This window comes from Charadrius vociferus, unplaced genomic scaffold (assembly GCF_000708025.1).
Source record: "Charadrius vociferus isolate BGI_N301 unplaced genomic scaffold, ASM70802v2 scaffold225, whole genome shotgun sequence".
Taxonomy (NCBI): domain Eukaryota; kingdom Metazoa; phylum Chordata; class Aves; order Charadriiformes; family Charadriidae; genus Charadrius; species Charadrius vociferus.
This window is the reverse complement of record NW_009648638.1, coordinates 468,211-494,451: the sequence shown is the minus strand read 5'-3', so window position 1 is coordinate 494,451 and position 26,241 is coordinate 468,211. Positions and strand designations below refer to the sequence as shown.

At 41.1% G+C, this 26,241-nt stretch overlaps 1 protein-coding gene across 2 annotated transcripts in view; it reads right to left on the bottom strand.

The window, feature by feature from the left end:
• Window positions 1–25,124, bottom strand: part of RALGAPB (Ral GTPase activating protein, beta subunit (non-catalytic)) — a 56,229-nt gene extending 31,105 nt beyond the window's left edge. For both annotated transcript variants that reach the window (XM_009886325.1, XM_009886326.1), the window contains exons 1-12: window positions 24,942–25,124; window positions 23,648–23,850; window positions 19,233–19,396; window positions 18,391–18,577; window positions 15,156–15,287; window positions 13,791–13,969; window positions 10,468–10,616; window positions 10,141–10,357; window positions 3,852–4,053; window positions 2,260–2,427; window positions 1,037–1,151; window positions 651–798 (exon numbers count right to left, since the gene is read on the bottom strand). In XM_009886325.1, coding sequence (XP_009884627.1) covers window positions 651–798; window positions 1,037–1,151; window positions 2,260–2,427; window positions 3,852–4,053; window positions 10,141–10,357; window positions 10,468–10,616; window positions 13,791–13,969; window positions 15,156–15,287; window positions 18,391–18,577; window positions 19,233–19,396; window positions 23,648–23,850; window positions 24,942–25,124 — 2,047 coding nt within the window. The remainder of the gene's footprint in view (window positions 1–650; window positions 799–1,036; window positions 1,152–2,259; window positions 2,428–3,851; window positions 4,054–10,140; window positions 10,358–10,467; window positions 10,617–13,790; window positions 13,970–15,155; window positions 15,288–18,390; window positions 18,578–19,232; window positions 19,397–23,647; window positions 23,851–24,941) is intronic.
• Between the last annotated feature and the right edge of the window lie 1,117 nt (window positions 25,125–26,241).

Genomic DNA, 26,241 nt, shown 5'->3' with positions numbered 1-26,241 from the left:
AACATAAAAGGCATGTACATTTTTTACTTGGCTGAAAATATATTTAACTTGACAGCTTACGCACTATTCAAGTTTTCAGCTTCTACTTACTTTCTGAGTATTCAGAATAATGTATTAATACCCTCATTACCTCAAAGAACAGCTTGTTGCCAAACTACAATGCATCTCCAGACTCTATTCCAAAGCTTTTGTCTGAGGATTTACACAGTGCTAAACAAATGTCATCTGTATTTTGCTAGTGCTGGACCACCAGTCACCCCGTATTTCAATTTGTTTCTAGGCTTAATCATGAAAAACAAAAAAGTGTTCCCCGTAACCCGTTAGTCAAGAATCCTTCCCAATATTAAAACAACGTTTTTTCCTATTTCCATTCCTAGTTATGACTGACTTTTCCTGCTAGAATGTGCATTACTTCCTCCTCTAGTTTTCAAGTGTCTTTCCACATTTGTAAACAGATAGAGGTTACTTTAACAAAAATGTGAGGCTTTTCAAGATGTTTTCATAGTATGATGGAGATTATATGGATAACAAACTGCCAGGAGTTTCATCTTTTTTCTTGCAAAGCAACATACTACCAATAACCCTTATTATTCCAGGACAGATTAAGACAGACACTTCTATAACACAGTCAATAAAGAAGTTGAAATAACCTAATATCATTTGAGTGTTGTTGGGATCTGTTTCCGTTTGCAAAGCTCCTATAAGTATATTCACAAGCCTCAGCTTCAAGGAAAGGAAGGTTACTGGCTTGTCATATGTTGAGCTGTCATCATTGCTGAATTTCCCTTCCAGGACAACCTGAAGGAAAAATACATTTATTTCAGTATCAATTAGCGATCACACCAGCATGGCATTGATTTCAAAGTCAATATCCACAGCACACATGGCTACTGACAACTTGTAATACATTCCTACCGTCACAGACTCGCTACTGGAGTTTCCGTGCTAAACACAACACCAAATACAACCCACAAGCCACCCAAATCCCACTCCGAAACCACCAGGAAAACAAAACCGGAAATGCAAAACAAAGTACCTCGGACTTTATGGTTCCAAAATGATGAGGGAGAGGCAACAGAGACAGTAAGATGTTAATTGAAGCTCTTCTTAGCTCTGTGGGGTTTACATAGATTTTAAACTTTGAGAGTTCTCTGCAAATCAAAGCATCATACAGTTAATCAACTTTTCACAGGAATTTGGAGTCAAATTTAATTAAGTTAAAATTAAATATACAGCCACCCAGTAGTCTTAAATAATTTGCAGGATACAACATAGCTGTTTCTTTCTAGGCTCCTGATTTTTTTTTTTTATTTTTTTTTTTAAACAGCAGCAGTAACACAATGAATTCATGCAGGAATCGCTTGCCAAGGATTCTGCACCCCACATTAATTAAAGCAATGAGCTGATGAAAGTATTCTTCATACACTGCATTTTCAAAGCAGGAAGTTTCGGTCATGAGCCTCTACTGGCTTATTACAACTCAAACCCACCCAGGGTTATCAGAGACCTGCAGAATATGTTCCTGCGCATAGTGCATAAAACACAAGCTGCTTAGCAAATAGATCGATTTTTTTCAGTAGCCACCAGCAAATTCTTCTACTTATAAGACCTATTCAAAAGCAGCAGTGGCTCAGATTTCAGCCCAGAAGATAAATAATATTTTATGCATAAATTCAAAATGCAATGCAGTACCAAGACATAACACACACGTTGAAGAAGGCATGCAGATTAAATGCCTTAAATTATTTAGCAAAACATCCAGAAATTTATAAAGCTTTGACAAGTGAGGCTCTATCTTCTGGCGTAAGAATGTATTCCAATTTCACCAGCCTAAATTATCTATCTTTCTATGTAATGATGAGTAAGATTACTCTTTTAATGAATTCACGGCAGCAACAGCCACTAATGAATATCTCGTGAAATTTTACTTAAAAATCATTATGCTTTCAATATATTTGAGCTAAATCACTCCTTTTCCATTTTCTTACAGATACTGCTTTCCATCAATGAATAGGTAGATAAATAACTCCCATATTTCGTTTAAAATAAGCACTATTATTGCTTTAAAGAAAATTGCATTAAATAAAATTGAAAATTAGAGCTTATGAAGTGCCGCTATTATGACCATCAAATACATACACACTATGGGGTCCACATTACAGAATTCCTTCAGTGAAAACTACTCAGGAATGACAAAAACCTCAGAAGATAAACACCTCCCCACATTTCTGATTATTTAATATGGAAACAGCAATTTACCTGTCAGGTAAAATAGTTTCAAGAGCCGAAATGAAATATGGAACCACAACATCAATCCCTTTCAGGTCACAGCAGAACAAAGGAGGGGAGTTTAGAATAACACTGGCAAGAACGGGGTGGCAAACGAAATCCGCTATCTGCAAACCCTGAATTAAAAGCATGTAAAATCTGACAAAGAAAGATAAGATTAAATTATTTGCACATAAAAAGCATCAGGATCCCACATGAACAAGAATGTGCAGCCACTATTTGATCTTTTCTACATAAAACAGAGTAAGTTTTAAAAATCAGAGCTAGGAAACGTTTATGCAAGCGTGTGTCCCCCCCCCCCAAGTTACTTTAGCCCAGGCGAATGCACCTAACCAGCTTGAGAAAAGAAACCTCACAAATCACATGTATTTCATGTGAAAAGCCAGCGCAGCACAGTTTTATTGAACCCTCTGCCTCGTTGGAATCCCAGGACAGGGAGCTGTGCAGTGGTTACTAACAGTGCTGGGATCACATGCCCTCCCGCTGCTCCCTTCCCCATGAAAGGATGGCAGCGAGACCTTGATTTTAACTCCCCAACGTTGTGGGGGGTGGGGGGGATGGGAACAGGACAGGACACACTGATCAGCATTTAGGAAAATGAGACCAAACATAACCATTATAACCATTTCAAATGAAAAAGCAGCAGGGCAGGAACATAGCTGGCCATCATCCTAAAGCAGTCAGTTTCTTTTGCAGTTTCATGTTAGAGAATACTTACACCCCCTTGCTTAATTTTTTTTTTTTTTTTTTAAAGGTTTGCAAACACAGAGGAATCAGAGGAATCTCACTGACTGGGTAAGAGACACAAAAACTATCTACACATAAAACACTGCAACATGCAAGAAAAAATAGTTCAGTCTTCCAGGAAGTTTTGATGTCATCTGGGATAAATGCTAGTCAAGATTTAAAGTTGATTCTCTGCCTTTAGCCTTTGTTATTGCACTTTTTAACAAAAATTTGGGAAAAAAGGTACACTAGAATAAGGCAAGATTGCCTGATTTTATTAGAAACACACCTGGAAACAGAGGTAGTTCAGAACACAACTATTATAAGTAATGGAATATTAGTGCATTTCTGTATTTAAAGGGAAAAAAAAAAAAACAAAAAAACACCACCACCCCAAACACATTCCATCCCAGTGTTGTGGTGTTTGACAGTGTAAGACCCTTCATGGTTTAATAAAGTGTACAAACTCTCATGTCTGCACACTTATTTTTTCCATCTGAACAATATTCAGTGATAAATTAAAAAAAAAAAAAAAAAAAAAAAAAACAAGAATAGGAGAGGAAAGAAAGTATCAAAGAGACAATGTTCCTTCCAGCTGGGAGGCATTTTAAGGGACTTTCCTTACACTGGAACTTGATGAAAACCAGCATCACGAGAAGACAAAAGGAAATCACTACTTGGTTTGGCCAGGGATCCCCACCTACAGCATCTGAAGGCTAACCAGGTTTTTTTGAACTGGCAACAGAGGATTCAGACAGCAACTGCATGGTATTCTCTGAGAGTTAATTTCCACCATAAGGTTATAACAATAAAGCAACTGGAAGAGAGGTTAGTACCGGGATAGGTAAGCTGGTAATATTTCCTCCCCAGTCTTCTTGCTACAAAATATCCTACACAGTGTCCCGCACGCCTCTGCCCTTCCCGCTTCGTAGTTGTCCGGGAATTCACTTGCATCACACATGGGGTTGGAAGCCATTGTGTCTGTGGACATTTGTGATCCTTTCCGGCGAAACTCCACGCTAGCTTGAGTTGCTATAGCTGGGAAGAGAAAAAACAGCATTTCACTGTGTGTGTTAACATATATAATAGGCTCATGGGATCCTGGACACAAAGATCAAGTCAAATTTAGTAGTTCTGAAGCTGTTAGTTCACTATATTTGAGTGAGTGCCTCTGTTTAGAAAGTACTTGGAGATGTAACTAGCTTTTTTCTTTATAAGGACGACAACAACTGACCCTCATATTCTAGAGCCTGTCCCAACTTTCTGCTGGGAAGAGTACACTTATACCCAACCTCAGCTTCCTACCCTCTCTGGAGGACAAGGGTCTTCCCTCATCTAGTTCTCATCTCCAGAAAAATGAAGTTCCACCTTGCCTCACTGCCTTATAATACCAAAAAACATTTAAACGTTGCCATTACTGTGACCTACAAGCAAGTGTTTACTTTTCAGCTAGCCAACTAACCTATTACGCTGCTCTGAACACCAAGCTGCTTTGCTCCAAATTTGTTGTATAAACATACTTATTAAAAGAAATAATCAAAAACTCTAAGGATCCATATCAGAAAGAGAAGTTTGCTGAAACCCACTCTCCTGATCTGGTCCCACTCTCCTCACATAATGACTGAAATTACCAAATACGTGTGAGGTTAGACAGCCTCCAGACAGCAGCTACCAGGGAGGCTGGCCTCTCCTCCTCCCCATCCCACAATATGCTCCACAAAACCTCCCGGGAGCCCACTGTTACCGAAGTGGGATGAGGTTCTGCCGAGCTTTGTGCTCCCACCCTGCAGGACGGTTCTGCCAGTCCAAGCCAGTTCAAATCATGTCTTTCTAGGGACATTTCTGGTCCCCCTTTCACACACCAGTATCACCTGCATACGATGCAGGAGGATACCCACTTTACTGGCTTCATCCTTTCTTGCAGGATGGCAAGCAAGAAAAGCTATATTGCTCTCAATGTTTTCTTTTTTTCATTTTTTTTCTTGGACAACTCTTGGATTACTAATGGCAGAAACAGCACCTTCAAGGCTATATTGATTTTCAAAACTTTTATAAGCTACAAAACCAAACAACAAATAACGTGTGCTCCTAACAGAATCACGCTGATATAGTTCTACCAGCACCAGAGAACTTCCTCTACCTCAAGCCTGCGACACTGAGTACATCAGGTTCACAATCAGTCTTGCAAACAAAGGCCCATTAACACTTCAACAGTTGGAATACTTGTTAATTTATGGATAGTTATTTTGTTTTGTTTTTTTAAAGGAAACGTCCTAGTGTCAAGTGTCTACTCTTAATTTTTTTGTCTTTAAATTTGTTGTTTAACCTATGGTTATCTTACAAATTTTCATGACATAAGTAGTAAATGAGCACAAATCTTTATGCATCTTCCCATGAGCCATTTTTTGTCCTAAATAAGCTACCCAGCAATATATTGTAGTAGGAAAAAAACACTACATGCACAATGCATACAAATCAAACACTAGGTCTGTAAAATAAGCTTTAAGTAAAAAAAAACATGGTTAGTGCAAAGTCCTGAAACTCATGACATGATCACAGACTAAAGTACAGAAAAGATGGGACTGATTCAGGCAGATTAATTTGCTTTTGCCAACAATCCTCCCCATTCAAAACCACACACAAAAAAAATTACTTGTCTTTCTCAAGTAAAAGTGCAAAAGCTACAAGAGACAATGAGAATGAATTTACAAATAAAATATGGGATTATGGAAAAAGAAAAGCATGACCGCAATTAAGGAAAAGCTACTGGTTCCTACTTACAAGATTTATAAGAAAGAAGAATTTGGATAAAAGATGCTGCAAGATAATAGAAATAAAATGGAAACAAATCAAAGGACAGCAGTAGTTATAAAATACTTTTAAGATGGTGAAATCGTAATATAAGTTAAGAAGCTTTTAGCTTTTTTAAAAAATAGATTAAAAGCTTTATGATATAGCAAGCTCGTTAAACACATAGGAAATTGGCATTCAGGTCCAAAATTATGGTTTTGAAAGTACCATGCAAAACAATGAACAAAAAGTTACAAGATACTAATCAGATTTAGAGCTGTTCATATCGGTGTACACCAGTTCTTTAAGTGGGTGCATTAACCCTTCCCAGCTCAAGTACATTTCCCTGTGTTGCGCCATATCTGGAGTATACACGAGGCTGCCCCAAGGCTTCTGTGACTTGGGGCAGTTCTTGTAGGGCAAAGGTTACTTACCTGCACAGTGTCCTCACAGCACCACTCCTGCTTCCAACCATGAGTTCCTGATGGTATTACAGCTCCGTCTTCCCTAAGCCAAGTTGCTAACAAACAATATACCCGGGCATGCTTCCCCCACCACCTCAATCAACAATTTTCCAAAGCAGAAATAAAAGGCAGAACACTACCAGAAATATCAACATCTCAAAAAGCTTCTCCACAGAAAGAAGAGAAGAAACACTCCAGTAGCCTGGTACCAGGAGAGAACGCCACCACCTTGTAAGAGCTGCTTCTTTGAATATGCAGGGTCAGCTCAAGACCTGTGACCAAGCCCTCAAACACTCAAGATGTCCCCAAACAGAGGTTCTTACAGTTTGCTCCTAGACCCCCAGAAACATTCTTTGTGACATTAATATTAATGACAGTAGGGCCAGAAGAGATGAGGGTAAAACTATACGAGACCAGGGCCAGGCCGGGCTGGATGGGGCTTTGAGCAACCTGGTCTAGTGGGAGGTGTCCCTGCCCAAGGCAGGGGGGCGGAACGAGATGATCTTTAAGGTCCCTTCCAACCTAAACTATTCTATGACTGCTCCACTGCCAATAGCACCTGGGCGATGCCACCAACCTGCCTAGGTAAGACTTCTTCAGCTGCTATAAAACACATCTGGCAGGCTTGTGATTGTCTTCTTTAGGGACAAGGATTAAGAATGAGCCCATCAGATTGGAAGATTCAGTTACTGAAATGCTGGCACAAGGTGTTTATGAGTTTCTCCCAGCTCTCAAGTTGTTGAGGATAGCAACTCACAGCAGCATGCACGGCACAGCCAAGCTTGTCTAACTGAAACATGTCCTGCCAATGAAATTACTTCCCTTCTGGAGGTTAAAGAGTTCAAGAAGTAAGATTTGCGAGACTCCAGGACAAGGAGAAAAGACTTGTGCAGTAAGATGGGAGAAGGATGATGCGCTAGTCCATGTGAATCAGGTTTGTTGAACTGAACTAAATTCTTGAACTAGAATTTGAGAACCATAGCTCATCCACAGGGTTACTCGTTAGGCACTCACATTTAGCTAATGAATACACTTTAGTAATCATGTCACGTGGGTTCTCACTGAGAATTTGTCACATGGCAGAAGAGGAATAAGAAACATGCACTAGAAAATGCAGCATTCCAGAAAGGTGCCCCAGGGCAGGGGATCTCTCTGCAGGACCAGGGAGCAATCTGTACTAAGATATTTCACCTCTTTCTTTTTCAGAGTGGTCCTCAGTCCTCCAGCCAGCAACCAAACAGAGAAATCCTATCAGAGAGCTATGACAGAAGAAATTCTTAACTGCATGGCATTGAAACAAATTGAACATTAGAAGGGTTTAAAGCTGTTGAGATCTTACACAGTTGCTGTCCTAGACCTGAAAGAAAAATAGTGCTTGTGGGCCAGCGGAAGACAACACTACATAGCAAAGCTGATTTTAAGTGCAGACACCTCCCAATCATAAAATATTTAAAGCATCCATAAAAATAATAGTGCTTCGTGAAGCTAGTGCAAGAGATTATCAACAGCAGCATCAAACATGGGAAGAATATTCAAGCTAGTGGCAAAAGCGTTACTGTACCAGGCTACAGAGGACAGCAGATGGACCATGACATACAGGTATAGCCACCCTGCACCCAAAAAGCAGATTTATTTTTGTCCTCTTTCTTAAGGGTAGGGGTTGTGGCAGCTAACTGTCCCTTCTGTGCTGCCCTCTTTCTTCAAGCCACACCTGTATTGGGCAGCACGAGCAGCAGCAGGTGGGTGGGCACAGCCTGCAGAACTGACTATTACTGATGGGCCCCACTTGTGTGATGGAGAGGGACCACAGTACACAACCCTCCTGGCCCACCTTATCTGTCCAGCACAGCACCTCCTGCCTTACACTGTTCGAGGAGGAAAAGACTTCACCGGGAGGCGTACGGACTCACAGATTAGACTCCCAGAACAGTCGCTTTTCAATTTGGACTTAAACCTGATTTAAAAGACACTGATGCTTCAAATGAACAGAAACTGCAGGAGCCTCACCCTTCACAAGTCTTGCTACATTTTCCCACCTAAAGCAGAGGCTGAGTGAAAAAGATTTATCCAAAAGGATAAATCAGGCAATCAGACTTTGGTGCCTTTCTACAGAGTTTCAGCAGTATGGGTCCATTTTCAGGTCACTGCCATGGCACTGCTGTGACCAGTACTTTACACAGCAGCAACAACGCGCCCGGCACCCTGTAAGGGCAGCAAACGCTTGACTAAATTCTGTAAGTTAGTTCTGCCTTCCAAATTGCTAGAAAAGCAGGACATAACACAGGCAGTTTTCTGGGTCTGCACCAACATAATTCTCTCAGATCCACTGCTGCTAATGAACAGCAGAACACATGACATGCCAAGACTGGTCTCACTAGGGACAGGTCTGAAGAGCGCAGAGCAGGAACAGAACCCAGTGATTTCCAAATAGTTGTTTCTAGTTTTCAGGAAGCTAGTAAGTCCATCCACAAGGCTAGCAATATGACAATTTTCTTAATGCTGTTAGGCAACTTAAGACATTGCACGTATGAATAGAAGGCCCTGGAACCCCTCCAAGGAAGTCAATCATTTTGATTTTGGATGACTGTGAACTTCTGCTAGAATCACAACACCTCTGTTTACAGCTGACACTGTTGCATAAGCAGCATCTCAGCTGACATCCTTTTCAGGTTAAGCACTTCATTAAAATTGCTCAAGATACAGGTTATGTCAAAATTAAAGCGATCCCATCAATCTGAAAAGCATTAAATACAGAAATACACTAGCTGCATATGCAACTGAACACACCCTCAAATCATGCCTTACTCCTTCCTCAGCTCAGCAATTTCTCCAATAATGTGTCATGGGCCTTTTGCAGAGGGACTTGAACCTCCTACCACAGAAATCCATGACTGAACACTTTCAAAACCAACGTGCTGCATACCTAAAAATATCTTTAACAGATCCCAAATCCTAAAGCCATCGCCTGCACACAGGGATTTGTGACACAACAAACAAGGAAGATAATCAGTTTAACCGCTGCCATCAAGTCCCACTATAAACGCAACTTGCTACAACAAACCTCTTCCACCTATTTTTTCTACGTAGGCCAGTGAGCTCCTGATAGATAAAACTCTTGGAAGAGTTTAGCAGACATTCAGAATACCACATGAAGAACAGGAAAAATGCAAGGAGTAAGAAAGTTTATTCTTTTCTGAACATTATCACCAAAAGGAAGAGTAGTGCTAAAAAGCCTCTCTGAGCAGACCACTAATTCTGCTATCGTGTCTCAAAACATCTAACCTCTAAAGCTGAGCAAAGCCTAGGAGACAAAATACATGGAGCAGTTAAGGACTGAAGACAACCGAGGTATCAAGCCATATATGGAAACACGTAGCAACCGTCTCTGAAAGGCAGCAACTTCACTTGCTATTTTAAGGACTTCTGTTTTCATAACACTCTCCAAAATCAAGGAGAAGTACCACTTTGTGCAGTATCTGGAGTGATGTTTGACAATTTTTCAAACATGAAAGAGTCACTATAAAAAGTTGCTGTTACTCAGAAATACTCAAGCAGATTTCAAATTAGGAAGTGGACTCTTTTATCACATTATTTCCTTCACTTAATAAAATTTTGCCCACTAGCACAATTGGGACTGCCATGCTTGTTAGAGCAAGGGAATGTTTAATAGCAAAAAGTGATTTTGTTTTAAATTTTAAAGCCCCCAAACACCCGCTTGGCTAATAACAGGTGCTGGCTCAGCTGGGAGGGGTTAACCACAATACAGCACTTCAGATTTTGGTTTTTTGATTATGCATATGTTAATCTTGCAGGTAGGAAATGTCAATAAAACAAGGAAAAAAGTGTACGCATATTTTTTAGTAATATTTACCAGTCATGCTGCTGTCTCTGTTTATTCCATTATGAAGTTTACAGTGAACAAATGCTGCATCAAATAACCAGGATCCAAAGAGGTTCAAGATGCTGTTAACCTTTGGCCTGCGAGGAGCTGGTAGTGGCCGTGGCTCAGAACTTGTCTGGTTTGGGCTAGAGAGTGGAGAAGTAGAGGAGGGTTGGTGCTGCACTTTTGACGTATGTGCAGTTGTTACCTATTTGAACAGAAGAACAGATCAGCGCCCAGAAGCAAGGAAATTACTTCCTCTAACCAAGGAAAGTATCAAAAGGGTTGGCTACTTAAATACAGGAGATGAAATCTTACAGTGCTGGTTTTCATCGTTGCTTTATTCACAGTCACTGCCCGATGCCTTCGGTTATGGGGTGGAGTGGTATTGATAGCAGTGTTCTGGGGCATGCTCAGCCTGTTTACTGGCGTGGGTGGTGCGCTGTCTGACCGGGGTCGTGAAATGCCTGTAGATCAAGAAATAAAGCAAGCTTTCAGCAAGAATTCCATAGGCTCATACTCAGCAGCCCAGTTAGTAAGCATCTGGGCCTTCTGCAAATAGACTCGCTTCCTCCCCACCCCCCAAACCAGCAGCAGGAAGAAAAACATCTTTCCCCTTTTACTATTAGCAGAAATAAATGCACAAGCCAAAGAAAACCCTGCTTACACTAGATAAGTGAATCATTAAAAAACACCAAGGAACCCCGCACCTTAAGAATGTGGGAAACAGCACACAGGAGGACCAAGCCTAGAAGCAGGCGAGGGAAAGGGGCAAGGTTCGCTTGCCAAAGCCCATGTAACAGCTCACTCCTGCCAAAACTCAGATGCCTCTCACCGTTGCCTGCCTTTCCCAACTGTACTTCCCCTAGCCCGTTCCGAGACACCTTTAAGACGCCTGACCCCTCAAAGCCAACTTTGCTCACTAAAGTAAGACAAAGCCCACCCCCTATGCAGTTTTCTGCTGTTCTCGTGAGCTGAATCAGCTTGCTGATCAGTCAACTACTGTCAGCACAAGAGATGGGGCAAGAAGGCAGAGCAAGCTATAGTTTTTCTGGCCGCAGCAGGACATCAGATCAATCTTTACTCAGCTTCAGGGAAATACTCGTGGTGTACAAAGCTGCTCTTCCCAGTCAGAATTAGAAGCAAATACCCCTCTGCAAAACTTGAAGTGACAAACACCACTTCTTCCCATTTCAATGAATACCACCACCCTCACACGCTATTTGAAAAATTAAGTGTGGAATTGCAGTGTGCTTGAAGATTCAACACAGATTTTTTTGACCATAACACATTACCCAACAACTAACTCCTGCTAAACCAGTGGTGTTACACCCCACGCAGAGGGCAGAGTATGCACGATGAAATGTATTGTGTTGGTACACTTTTTTGGAAAGGAGGATGCAGCATTTTGCCAAACGCACATATCATGTAGGCACAGATCTGGGAGGGCGAGACAGAAACCATGTCCTTTGGCACTTGGGTTAGAAGGCAATGAGGTCTCCCATTAGCCATGGCTGAGGGGTCCGTACCGCAGCTCTGCAGTCTGCCTGAGCATGTTTGCTTGAACTGAATTTCACCAAGAGCTCTCCCGGGCCCCAATGCATCAGCCTGAGTCTTTGTCTCTGCACTCTAGGGAGGCTGTCATCACCCTTGGTGTTTCATCTTGCTACACGAGATCTTCAGAAGCCTGAAGTCTCCAATTCAACATCTTATCAAAAGCTCATGTAAACAGCAAACCTGCCGTCATGCTTACAGGAGAGTCTGGGCTGCCAGGACCCACAGAAGCGCTCTGCGGCTGGCCAGCACAGAAGACCTCAACCCCAGGTACCACCACATCACCCCACCACTGCATCCACCACAGAACTGTGCGTGCCATCACTGTCGCCCCTCTTGGAACAGAGTCTCAGGCAACCAGATGCAGAACACAAAAAGGACTACCACACCATTAACCATGGGTTAAGTCTCGGATAAGAACCCCAGACTATTTTTAAGGTCCAGGAGGAATTCACTACAAGAGCAATCGCAGCAGAGGCACATGCACCGTGCAAAGCTAACAGCTGCTCAGCTGCTTCCCCTGCCTTCACTGCAAGATGCCCCCCTCACAAATATTACATTACAAACTACTTTCTTCACTGAAAATTAATTAATAACCATCCTTTCACAAAAACCTTGGCTACAGTATGTATTGAGGAAAAACATACTATATTTAACAGCTTTAAAAAAACCAAATAATTAATTCAGTTTACACAGTCGGTAAAAGACACTTCAGAGGAATACCTTCTACCAATGCTCAGTTAAACTTTTTTTTTTTAATTATTGTTTCAGTGCAGACTACCAAATCCTATTATCATAGGTGGGAAGATAGAGTTTAACAGAGTAACACAAGGAGGTTGTTTTCGTAAGATTAGGCCATATATTGCCTATATAAAGTCCTCCTTTAACAAATTATGATACTGTTTGACGGACTACCGGATATTTGAAATCTCACATCTGGTTAGTAAAAAGCAATCATTAAAATTCCTTAAAATTGGTGGCAAGACATCTGGAAGAACACAACAGGCTTCAAGATTCAATATCACAGCTCAAGAAAAATGATCATTTGCTCTTTATATCACTTAAGTTTTTAAACAAAGCTATTTCTACAAAAGTGAAAACCATAGTGACGAACACTTGATTGCCATGGGAAATATAGTACAGATAAACCTTTTCCCTGCAATATTTTTACAGAAACACAGAACGTATTTCTGGTAAAAAAGATCTTATAATTCAGTGAGACAGGCGGATCTTAAGGTGCTTTGCTTAAAAGGACTAAACCATTCAGACACATGTAAAAGCCGACAGTCTAATTCCATAGCCAATTTTTTTTCTGAACACAGTTTACGTATCTGCTCAAGTCTTCTGCAGTTTCACATCAGCTCACACTTCTGGCAGATGACAACATTTGTTTGCATACATTTAAGCAAAAAAGCAGTAGGAGACAGGCAGCTCTTCAGAGTTTACAATAGCACATTTTCTCTGAAGAATTTTTAATAAGCCTGACATATACTAAGAATAATGCTTCAGATTTCAGGTACTATGTAGTGTTACTTAAAACTTACCAGACAGTGCTTACATCTACTTTACCCTTCAGTCAAATTTGAGCTAGTCAGTCACCAGCAGACACAAAGAAACACAGTGTTTCTTCTCAGCAGTACTAGTTACCCATTAAGCGTAAACTGAGGGAAACCGGCACTTTAAGTATTAAGATCTGAACATGACAGTCAAAACTCAGTACCTTATAAAAACAGGCGTGGTCATCACTCACAACATGCTGAAAGCATAACACTTACATTGCTGATCAGAAAATGAGAAAGAAGCCTTGTTTGGGGAAGAGATGGCTGGTTTTATTTCAGACCAGATTTATTTATTTGTTTTGCATTTAAAACTAAGGCCATCTACAACTTCCTGCATTCAAATCTTATTATTGCATATACAGATGGTCATCTAAAAGTGACCTGAGGTCCCATCCGTATCAATTCCAGTGTACACTTGCAAATGATAAACTGTTATGGCTGTATTTATGGAGAAAAAAAATTTAAAGGGAAAAAAATAATGATTAGGTTACTATTCCTAGCTACCCACTGGTAAGACAAAAGCATTACCTAGGAATGCATCCACTAAACAGCTGATCCCACGCATGGCACGAAAGAATATTTGAGGCAGATGTTTAAGGCAGGGGTACTGATTCAGTTCTTGAGTCATCCCACTCACATTCAGAAACTGCTCCTGAAATTTGGGGGTAGAGCTAATAATGGCTGGGTTACTCAAATCCACAGGATTACTGCACATGAAAAGAGCAAAATATATTTTAGTCAGTTTAAGAACAGCTGTTAGGATTTTAGAAATACTTAAAGATGTAATAGTTTAAGGCATTTAAATAACAACATAAAACAGCACCCAATATAAACATATTTTTAGCTGTTACTCCATCACAGGAAGTCAATTTTCACTGCCTGGGTTGACAGTACTTAATTGTCTTCATTTCAAACATTACCCAAATACACCAAATAATTTTATTAAGATCCAATGAACCAGAGCATACACTTGATAGAATAACCCCACCATTGCAGTAATACTCATTATTCATGAGGTCTTTTGACCTCAGTTTATGAGGTCCTTACACCTTTTGAGATAATTTTAATGATAAGTGATGAATTAAATATTGCCAGCAAACAGTGACAAGAAAGGAAGTGGGTTGTAAAAATTTGAACAATTTTTCCTCACTGATACAAATCCTGTAACAGCAATTCCAGATTTGAAGAGTACGGTACTTGTAACATTACTATCACAAACGAAGAAAAAGAACAGATAACTTTTTTTTAGTTGGTTAAGAAGTAGGTTTTAAGTAGTCTAACGCTTATCTACCTTTCATTAGTAAATAATGTTCTATATGAAAAGTTTCATATTCTGACCATTCAGAACATTAATGCAATGCTATTCCCAAGAATCTTAAAACCCAAGCATGCCACTTTGTCCTGTTGTGTATTTGAGGCAGAGTAACATGGATGTGACAATTAACTGTATAACTTTCTTCATGAAAACAAAGAGATACACCCATTTTAAAAATAACCTTTTGTAGGTTAAATTTAATGCCCTGGAGAATAAATGGAAGCAGTATACATCTCTCAGAGCTATTGTTCTGCTTTTCCTGTTTGCTACCTCAGAGAGACAAAATTGTATTGAAGTCTTGTTTTTCAGACCCTCCAAAATGCCAAACAGCTAAAAAATTTTTTAATTAAATGAACCAGTTTACATTCCGAAAGAGTCAAAGAGTTCAAAGTTGAAGAACCCACTCACAACCTTGCCCTGAACTGCTGCAGGGCAGCAGGCAGGCAACAAGTATCTCGCACTTTATTCTATTTAGGTGCTTAATCTTAGCAATCTCCAAAGATTTTTTTTTCATTTGTCATGTAAATTTATAGAAATGATGCAAGAATACAAACAATAGATGCCTGTAATTACAATACCTCAGCATATGTAAAAAGCGAAACCAAGTTTGTGCAACGCATTCATTATCCATCTCAGGAGGAATCAGACCAGCATCTTCATCAGGAATTTTAAATGGAGGAAATGAAGGTCCATAGGTAAAACGCAGCAATCTAGAAAACAAGTCAGACAATCTGTCATTCAGTTAATGCTCCTCACAGATTTAACAGTGCATATGAACCTCAAAGGAATCAGCAGTCCACAGGTGAGCCCACAAGCAACAAGACAAGCAACATCAAGTTTTCCTAGAGATCCCCATTTTATACAGTAATTTAGCCTCTTAAAGCTTTGAAGGGCACATGTCCTGGACCCTGCCCAAAGGCTCAACCAAATCAAAGAGCTGTGAAGGCATAGCACCCCGCAGCAGTTCTCCTGTGTCTTCAGCCAGGGGGTTACCGATTAACACAGACACATACATAACCGACAAGATACTACATAGGAAGGGCCGGGGGGGGGGCAGATTTAAGCCCTTATCCTCAAGACTCTTTAGATAAAAAGCATCCAATGACACCAGCAAGACACATTAGGTTACAGGTCTAAATTCCACGTTACTGATAACTTACAGTTCACACCAGCATACTGAGCAACCAATGCTCGATACCATCCCACAGGCAGCACGGAACTTGCAAGCCACAGAACAGGCCATCATTTTTGAAGAGCTCACTATGTTTTGCAGAATCTGGGAGTTGCAGAACAGCAAAGAGCAAACCCACAGAGGGCTTCACAGCAATGCAGTGTCATGAGGACAATGCCTTAGAGTCACCAGTATGCTTCACTGAGCCACTGCTGTCTGCTTTGACCCCTGCTTCATCCCCAGCTTTGCAAACTTCTAGATCAATTTCCCTGATCAATATAATCTTGGTGTTCTCTAAGAGGACAGACTAGATTCGAGTTGCAGCTTCTCAATATCCTAGCATTCCCAGAAACCAGTCCATCTTTCCTAAACTCACTGTCGGCACCATTTCTTGCTTCAGTTATCACACCCTTATTTCTGAGCTTAGAGATGCTTGTAATGCACAAGAAATGTCCCATTCATCATTGCCCACTTACAAAGCCATATAGTTTTGCAGACATAGAGTCGTTAAAACTAGGAGAAAGGGGAAGAGAGCTGAAGTCTACAGCTGACTCCCAAACCAAGAGTTAAATAGGCTGAATTACCATCTTCCACTTCCCCCAGCACGGGGCCCTACAGTAACTTACAGCAAACTAATGGAAAATATATTCAAAGTGTGTTTGGAGTCACGGTATATGATAGCAACTAGCTTGGGTAGAAAAGCAAATGAGCTGCAGGACACAAGGACTTCGGGTCCAAACCAGGAATACGCACACCAGTACCAGGCAGTCACAGTGTGCCAGTATGCCACACTGGTGCCCCAGCACCCACCTACATTTAGTGCCCCAGAGGCATCACCCCGTAGCAGGTTTTTGCTGAGGAATGACTTAGCTGTGAGACACCCAGCGAGACACCCGTCGTGCCCCGCGCCTCCGTTCTGCAGCAGGCTGCACTGCTTCTCAACTCTCCTCTTAGGAGCTGCAACAAATCCATTTTTTCCAGGAACATGGCTGACCTCAACTGGAATTTGGGTCATTTTCAAGAACGACTGAAAACATAAATAAATTGCAATCCACACATCCAAGACAGTTAAAGTAGACTTAAAGCATCCTAGAGGCATAAAAGTAGTATGTATCAGTACAGCAACACAAGTAAGACACCAGTTTTGCCCTGCTATGTAGTCATAGCCGTGGATATAGATTAACACTGCATATGTGGACAGATTTCCAAACATCATTTGCCAGGTTTAAGTTGAGACATCTACTCTCAACTTATTGCTAACAACCCAATTCAGAAAACAGTTAAAATGTTGTTTTAGTAAACAGTTTGAAGCTTCAATGAAGTAGTAAAAGCTTAAAATACCACTGAACTTAAAGTTAGCCTCAGAGGAGTTCAGCTTTCTATGTATTAGGCATAAACCAACATTACTGAACAGCAGACTAAAACACTCCAGAAAATCTGCAGATTACTATGCATCAACAGAATTAAGACTGTTAGTCAATAGTGGAAGATAAAGTGTGGGCATAATGCACGGAGCAGAACACCAACGCATGTTTAGAGACAGAGCTGTTCTTTTCAGATCAGTGAATCATAAAATATTTTCTGTTATGCAATGCTACATCTAATGAGCTAAAAATAGCTAAAGAAATAGCGTGGGAAATACACAGAACTCACATTGCAGCTTTATTTCCCACAGGTTTAACAAGTAGCTGCATAACCTGGAAAAATCTATCCACACTTGGAATTTTGACAGGTAATTGAAAAGCAGAAGTTTTCAGAGTTAAAATAAACGCTTGCAGAAAAGCATACTATTGAATTTTTCATAGTGCAGCAATTTTAATACATCTTTGAACTTTCATAGAAATAGTTATTGATGCCTCAGAAGAGCCAGGAGGAGGAGACCCCGACCCCTTCTCCTCATCAGTTAATTTAGTTCTTTCCTCCAAGAGACTGAGATTTGTCCTGCAAAGACTTCATACCACAGAAACCCCGGTACCGAGACTCCCCTCGCTGTTCAGGGCTTTCTACTACCACCCAACCTCTCCTGCAGCCCACTGACCCTCACTGTTCCCCTGCCCAGCAAGGCTTGGTACAGCTCTTCTCTGACACTCTCTGGAGGAGAGTGCGACGCTCTGCAGAGAGCCCGCAGCCTGCCTGTGGCCCGTCACATCCTCGTGGCCAGGGCACAAGCCCCAGGCAGCCACTGCACAGCTTCAGCTCCGCCAGGCAGGAGAGGCAGAGTCCAAGAGTCACTTCAAACACAGCAACATGCAGGAATAACAAGAACCTACTTTTTTTGGTGGTGACTGCCATTAAACTTACACACTATAATGCTACACTAACATTCATGACTCGTTCTTCATGAGACACAATGAAGAGTCACAGTGATGGAGACCAATATACACATACTGTAAAGTGCTAAATATCAGAGAGACGCTGAGGTTACACAAATGACAGCGATGATCCAATTCAGATCTTCACTTGCAGAAGGAAGACACACACACAAACAGTAAAAGCCAAGGATACTAGCAAGATCTCTCACTCTGTTTTGTTTGTTCACTTTTGAGTTGCTGTGCATTCCACAAATAAACAACTCCAGAGAAAAACATCTATAACCATGATCATCCCTGTATACATGTTTATTGCCACAGAATTTCTCCTACCTGGAAGTAAGGGCACAGATGACCTTGCTCCACTGCTCAACTACTGCAGGGTGATGTCTCCAGTTGGCCACCATCTCTTTGGCAGTTTTCCAGTAAGGTGGTGTTGGAAAGCATCGCGTACAAGCTAGTAACCACACCTCAAACAGCACACCAATTAATTTTTCAGCCAGATTCTCAGCAATGCCACCTTATAACAGAAACAAAGCATGCCTTTGGTGAGTATTCAATCTAAGTAACTTCAAATATCTCCCAAAGGAGATTTCAGTTTAAGTGCACAGAGAGTCTTAAGTTTATTTTTTTTCCCATCATTTTAGTTTAAGAGTGATTCCTGACTGCTTCCTACAGCCAATTAACCTTTTTACAAGACCTAATATAGTATATAAAGCCCAGCCACATGTGTGTCACCAAGGGACACTGGGAATTCACTGATCTTAGGCTCTTCTATTGCCCTCTGTCTATATTGATGTCTTGTCTTTTTTTTTTTTTTTTTTTTTTAAGGTATAAACTGACAATATTATTTTCCAGTAGGCAAGCCAAACAGCAAGACACATAGGGGTTTCAGCAGAACAAACAGGGAACAACATTGCCTGAAACCGGTCACCATGAACTGCTCCTCTATAGTCACTGTTCTGCAAACACACTCAGGAAAACTCAGCTCCAAACCATTCAGTCTTCTCTGACAATGCTTTATTTCAGAGTAGCATAGCAGAATTAGGAGCAAGCTATTGTGCTTTGGTGGCTACTAAGAGCTTTTAGCAGGTTTCCCTCCATCCCCCAGCTCAACATCAAGCAGAGCCAAAGGTTTTTCCAGTAATTGAACCAAATGGAAGTTGAACACCAACCTTGCACAGTTGGAGCTGCCAGAAGAGTGTCATTGATCTGAAGAAGAAACAATAACAAAACCTCCCAGGTTTCTCTTGCCATAATTGTCGATTCGCGAGCCAGTTTCTGGACAGCTTTCAAAACCTGCAAGCACAATCTAATCTGACTAGATCCTGGGTCTGGCCTGCAAGAGAAGAAAACAATACTTGAGTCTCTAAACAAGAACTATAAAGTGATGCATACAATAATCTGAACTTTGAGCAATTACAAGAGGAAACATCAATATTATTGAACAAGAGCCAAGAACATGAGCTAATATGCTTCTACACACCCTAACTCTGTCTCTAAGCATCCTAACTCTGCTTTAATGAGCACAAGATGTACCATAACACTCTTCTCTACACGACACAGAACTCCTTGCCGTAGAGTGAACACAGAGTGAACTACAGCAAGCACAACCCGTTATCCCAAAGGAATTTATCTTAGGCCAAACAATGAGAACGTAGTTGAAACAGCACTAATTGTTACACACATAATTTAGAAGGAAATGGGCAAAAATAGGGGAAAATATTGTTAGCAAACCAATTTAAATTCTTCCTAGTTCTCTTCTTGCTTCCAAACGTAGATCCAACTCTTACCCCCTATTTCTTGGATTTAGAAAAAAAAAAAAAACTAGAAGAGGGTTATTAAATAGGAAAATCAGACTAAAGGAAGAGGGGATAAGGAAGAAGAAAGATCAACGTTTTCCCTACAGGCAGCAGTTTCACGCTGTCACTGCCAAGTCACTCAACATGAAGTGCTGCAGGAGCAGCACAAAGCAGCACGCTCTCTTCCCATCAGTTACTCTGGACAAGGCAGAACGGGTACAAAATAGTAATGCGAAACATTCTGGACAGTATCTGTGGACACTGGTAAACAAAGCTGAAGAAGCCTAAAAGTTTAAAGGGTGAGAGAGGAGATTACAAATTAGAGCGTGCAATATATGCAAGCCATACTTCAACTTGCATGCTGCTTCCTCACCCCTCCTACCACTTACTGAAGGGATGACAAAAAAAAACCCATAAAAATACTACTTTCCACTGGACTAAGTAGCATTACCAGATTCCTACCAAACACTTCCCATGTGGCAAAACCCACAAGTCATGTTGCATGGTAAGCATCTCAAGAATATGCTGATCCACTAGAGATCTGCTTTTCTTAGAAAATAGTAGCTTGCATTGAGATCACTTATTGATAGACACGCTTTAAAAATACTATCAATTCCTATCTTGACAGAATAAATGTTGTATTACATTATTGGAAACAAGATTACAAAGAGACAAGATAATATCTAACGCAAAATTGCAGACTACTAGTCACAGTTCAGTACTTCAGTGGGTTGCTCGACACTAATGCTAGATCCTAACAGATAGTCTCTGGAGAACGACAAAGCTTGGGACGAGTGAGCCCTGCCTTGGTTATAGCACTACTTTTTCCCTGAGCAACAACAGAGCATATACTTTAATCTAAAGATATTGTTAATCTTGATAGGCTTGACATGTCAAAGCCTGTTTCAAGAATTGTTTCCCAAATAATTTAGGGAACCCATAAAAAGGGGGCTTACATGCAGGAGCTCCATATGCAAGATGACTAATGGGGTACTTCTGAGCTAATCTAGTAAAGGCAACTCTAAAAGTCCCTGCCCATCTACGAGTTCCTCTTGTCCAGTGTTAACTGAACGGAAAACGGTTGCAGCATTTGGCAGACTCGTGTCTCAATCTGTACAGAACCTGGCCTTTTGGTTCCCATACTCCTTTGCAACAAGAATTGTTCTCATTATTTCATATGAAAAGTAGAAGTTATTACAAAAAAAGAGTCTATTACATTTGGAGAATCACATGTTCCATGGTCTCTCAAGCAATTCCAGACATTTTAGTTGCACAGAAGACCCTGGTATCTACACCTTAATCTCCTAGGGAGGGAAGGCAGGGGGAGAGAGTTCTCATATTTTCTTTCTGTGCTTCCAACAAGAGTTTGTGGCACTGAAACTTAATCTGACTAACCACCACTACTGCTTAAGTAACCTGCAAGGCTTCCTGAATATTGTAGGGTTGCTAGAGGCAGAAAGCCTGGGGACTGCTCAAATATGTTAAGAAAAGAAGTGTTCATTTCATCGGGCTGAACAGAAGGTCAGTGCTGGAGGGAAGGATGCAAGTACCCTCTCTGTAGTCACTCTGGCAGACAAGAAAAGCAACTTGACTCAGCCATCTTTCACTGTTCTGATTTTTCAGCACTATTTCAAGGACTGCGCATGTAAACATTTGGTGCAGCTGAGCACTCAAATCAGAATGATTTATACACACCTACTTTGTATTTGGTGTATACATGTTCCTGAGATGCTATTTAAGTTGAACTGCTCATTTAAGGCTGCTGCATTCACACCTCAACTATACATCCTCAGGGTCTGAAACCCTCACCACAACTCAGGCCACCACTTTTAAGGCAGCCAAACCAACAGCTACACCATTTCCAGGAAACCAGGATGAGGAAGGAAGCTGTTTTAATCACAACCCTCCATAGGACATAGGCTTATAATAAAGGCTTAGTAGTTTCAATACAAGAACAGGAGATTTTTCAGGAGATATTTCAATGCAGGTTGCTACAAAAACTCGTAGGTAAGTACTCTGCAGAAGCCCATGAGCACCAGCAACCTGCACCAATGGAGTAAAACCAGAACATCTTCTCTTCCCCTCCACAGGCACATAAGAATATGAGCATCTGCTTTCATTCAAGCAAGGCGTGCACAAGTCAGTTCTGCATTTAATTTCCATTATAGAATGCCTTCCTGTTGCTGGAGTGAATTCTGAACGCAGCTCCCTGGAGGAAAACACCTGAACTTTAAGTTCTTTTTCTTGAAAACAGAGTAGGGACTTGAACATCAAGTGTTGACAGCAGCTGCCATGAAAAAACAGTGTTTCAGATACATCTCGGAGGCTTTTGAAACAAAAACAATAGAATAGTTATACCGGGGACAGGGGGGAACTGTTTAAAATAATGATTTTCTATCCCTTTCTGTCTCTGGACGTTAAATATTTTGTCCAACAGCCATCATGTGCAGTCTACGACCCTGCATCGAGCTCAATCAATGAAGATGGGAGAGAAGGGTGGAATGGCAGCTTGTCCCAACAGCACACGAGAAACAAGACTACTGAACTGCCTGCTACCAGGGCCCCTGGTGGAATGCAGTCAAGGGATCACAGCAAGAGCTATTTAATGGACTACTGAAGAATTCATTTTCTACTGTGCCAAGGGAATAAAGGTTCCCTGACAGTAGACACTATTCTGTACGTATTAAAGCTTAGAGACAGCCTTCTGCAGAAGTCTAATCCAGAACCATGCCTTCCTCAGATTTGTGCTGTTGCCCTGATCATCCTTTAACGGGAATTAAAATGCCCCTTTCACTACAGGTTAAGGGCTGTAACAACTAAGGTTAGGCAGTAGACTTTGAAGCAATCAACAAATAGCAATGAACTCCTTGTCTGGATTTGTATGAGTTTTTATTCAAAGCCCTTTATTAATAAAATCTTCAGGTAAAGTTAAGTGATCCAAGCACAGCAGAGCACTGAAGGCCACTTGCAGTGATATGTTACTAATAATGATAGTATCAGATGATCTGGTACTTACAGATGTATACTAAACATTGATCTGAAGTCATTTCAGGTAGCTAATATTTCAGGGCGCCATTAATTAACCTCCTCTCACTTATCCAACACATGGGTGCAACAGCAGCAAGTAAACTTGTCATAAACTATAAACAAAGTATGATGTTTGAGCACTCTGACAATATAATGTTGTCCAAGACCTAGAAGCATGTGTATCTCAACGTTACCATCCAAGGATGCCCCGGTTGTCAGGGAGCAAGCACTCCTCTGCAGAATTCTTTCGAAACTACAAGCAAAAGGTGGTCAGCATAATTATGCCCATTTAACAGGCAGCAAGATGCAGGCACAAAGCAGGCACTTACTGCAAGATCCTCCAGCACACCAGAAATGGGGTCAAGTCTTGAGTAAATAAAGCATGGGATTGCCATGATGTGCTCTTCATTATCTCATTTTTACACAATACCAAGCACGTGGTCACAAAGTGATGCCATTTAACCGTTCCCCCTGCACCTCCAGTCATCTAATAGAAATGGTTCTTGAGGCTCTGAACAGTAAACATTCAAGTCTCCAAACAATCTGTAATTCTAATTACCTAAATATAGCAGCAACAACTTGGTTTGCTACTGAAAATCATAAAACAGGTTTGGAGAGACACGTTCCTCCTAACTTTGCAACGACAGCAGTCTTATTGTAATCAAGAGCCTTCATGGCTCATCAGGCCTCTTTGACAGGTTACCTGCTGACTACAGCTTCAAATTCCTGAGCCTCCTGACTGTCCCAGACCTAACGCTCACCTTGGTACAAAGAGATTTTGGAGATGTTTGAGAATGCTTTGAACATAAAGGTTTGGTTCCTTAATAACTGGTAAAGGAATGGAGTCCTTAGGTAATACAAGAGCCATAATCCAATCTGTATATACGTCGACACAGTATTTCACAGTATCGCCATCCAGAGGGAGGGTCAGTCCATAACAAACCACCTCCATAGTCCATTTTACCTAACCAAACACAAAGCAAAAGTTATTAAAAATAAATATTAGCAAGTAAACAATGGTCAGAGCACATTGGTTCTCAGTCAAAATAACAGTAGTTATGTGGCATGGCCAATTCTATTTATCAAATACTGCAAGAAAACACGGAGTCATAGAATCACAGAACGGTTAGAGTTGGAAGGGACCTTAAAGACCAGCTAGTTCCCACGCACTCGCCCTGGGCAGGGACACCTCCCACCAGCCCAGGTTGCTCCAAGCCCCGTCCAACCTGGCCTTGAACCCCTCCAGGGATGGGGCAGCCACAGCTTCTCGGGGCAACCTGCCCCAGGGGCTCACCACCCTCACAGGAAATAATTTCTTCCTAATATCTAATCTAAATCTCCTCTCTTTCAGTTTAAAACTGTTTCCCCTCGTCCCATCGCTCGCTTCTCTCCCTGATCAAGAGTCCCTCCCCAGCTTTCCTGGTGTCCCTCTAGGGACTGAAAGGGGCTCTAAGGTTTCCCCAGAGCCTTCTCTTCTCCAGGCTGAACCACCCTGAAAGACATTAATTTGCATATCATGACATGATGAAGATTATGATTTGCCATCAAATCATGATGCCAAATCACTCTAAACCTTGAATCTCTTTAGTCTAACCTGTAGAGAGAACTCTTCAGAACACACAAGAGCTAACATAATGGAAGATTTTCAAACGCTTGTAAATACTTGTACTATACAAAGACTTCTTTTAAAAGAAGTCACATACTGTTGCTTCACAGTGAAGGTAATTAGAAAGGCTTTATGCATAAAATGCTCAATTCCTTGGTTGGGTGGTTTGTTTTTTTCATTTTGTGATCTTGCTGTTTGTTGTTTTTTTGCTTTAGCCTGAACTTCCTGGTACAGTACCTCAGATAAACACTTACTACCAGGTCACGAAGTACACTGTTTCTATGAACTAGCTGTTAATAGAACCCTTATGCAAATTACTAATTTAAAAATATAGCACACTTCATAAAACTTAGATTATTAAGGAGAGAAAAATGCAAGATGCTACAGAAAACGATTAAGTTGCTACTCTAGCACGAAGGAAACTATGATCTCTAAGGAAATGCACTTACTTCTTTGTCTGTTTTCAGTAAACTCTCACTTCCAACGGACGATGTAATTAAAGCTTGTCCAAGAGGACGCACCACTGCATTTGCCACTTCTCTCCCCACGTTTTCTGGATAGCTGTGAAGGACACTGGTATTACCCTGATCATTTTGAATGACAAGATGCAAGGATCTCCACTCTGAGTACATAGTGCCTCTATGCTACAATCCAAATAACACCTGCGGGGCAAGGAAGAAAAAAAGAGACATAATTAGTAGAAATGTCTATGACATTTGAAGGCCTGGAAGAAATTCCAACAGCTATTTTTCAACATTAATGTTTGAGGGTTTTTTTTAATATAGCTTTAAAAAAAAACCAAAACCAAAAACGTTTCAGTGAGGGACAGGCAGCCCATTTGAGACACTTAAACTTCAGAAGCAACTTCACCTCACACAACTTCTGCTTGTGCCATCCTTGCAGGAAAGATGCTCTTACTTACATGACATTTTTGGCTAAATTAAGACTAGTTCTACAAGTATTTTGTTCAACATAAGCAATGGCTCCAATTCATACCTTGTCCCCTTTTTGAGCTCAATAGTAGTTAAAAATACATACCAGGGAACTTTCAGAAAAATCTTAGTCATGTTCGAAGACAAAAATTCAGCCTCTTTTTACATTCATAAAGTATTTTTCCTGCAGCACGCACTACTCAAAACCAGTAGCTGAAAAATTTGATTGACTGATGATGAAGAGTGCACTTTATCTGAAGTGATTTCAGAACTGACTGAGCCTTGGTGGATCACTAACTTAAACCCAGTACCACTTTATAGCTTCATTATAACATCGCATACTGGTACCAAACCTAGAGCAACTGGGGTATGCCCTGGTGCACTCCCAATCCTTGTAGAGTCAATACACACAGTTACTCCCTAATCTGGATTTGTCCCAAAGGTTCAGGATAGAAAAGCCACTAGAAAATTTCCCAGGTAGCTCTCAAAACCAGACAGGAGAAACAGAGTTCTTTCAACAATGCTTCCAGCACAACTGCAGTTGTGCATTTTCCCTTTTTGCAGACTGACCCAGCTCAGGCAGCCAAGCTGACAGTGAACTAACCAGGTTTTTGCAGTGGTGGGGTTGGTTTGGGGTTGTTTTTTTCTGGCGTTGTTGTGAAATCACAGCCAAGAGAGGCAGATTCGAAGCAGCAGAAGTTAAGCTATGCTTCCACAGTCACTCTCAGCCAGCGTCTGCCCTGAAGCATGGCAGCATATGCCCTTCTGCCCCACGAGCAGGGATGGTGCTGCACCATCAGCACACACACAACACGCA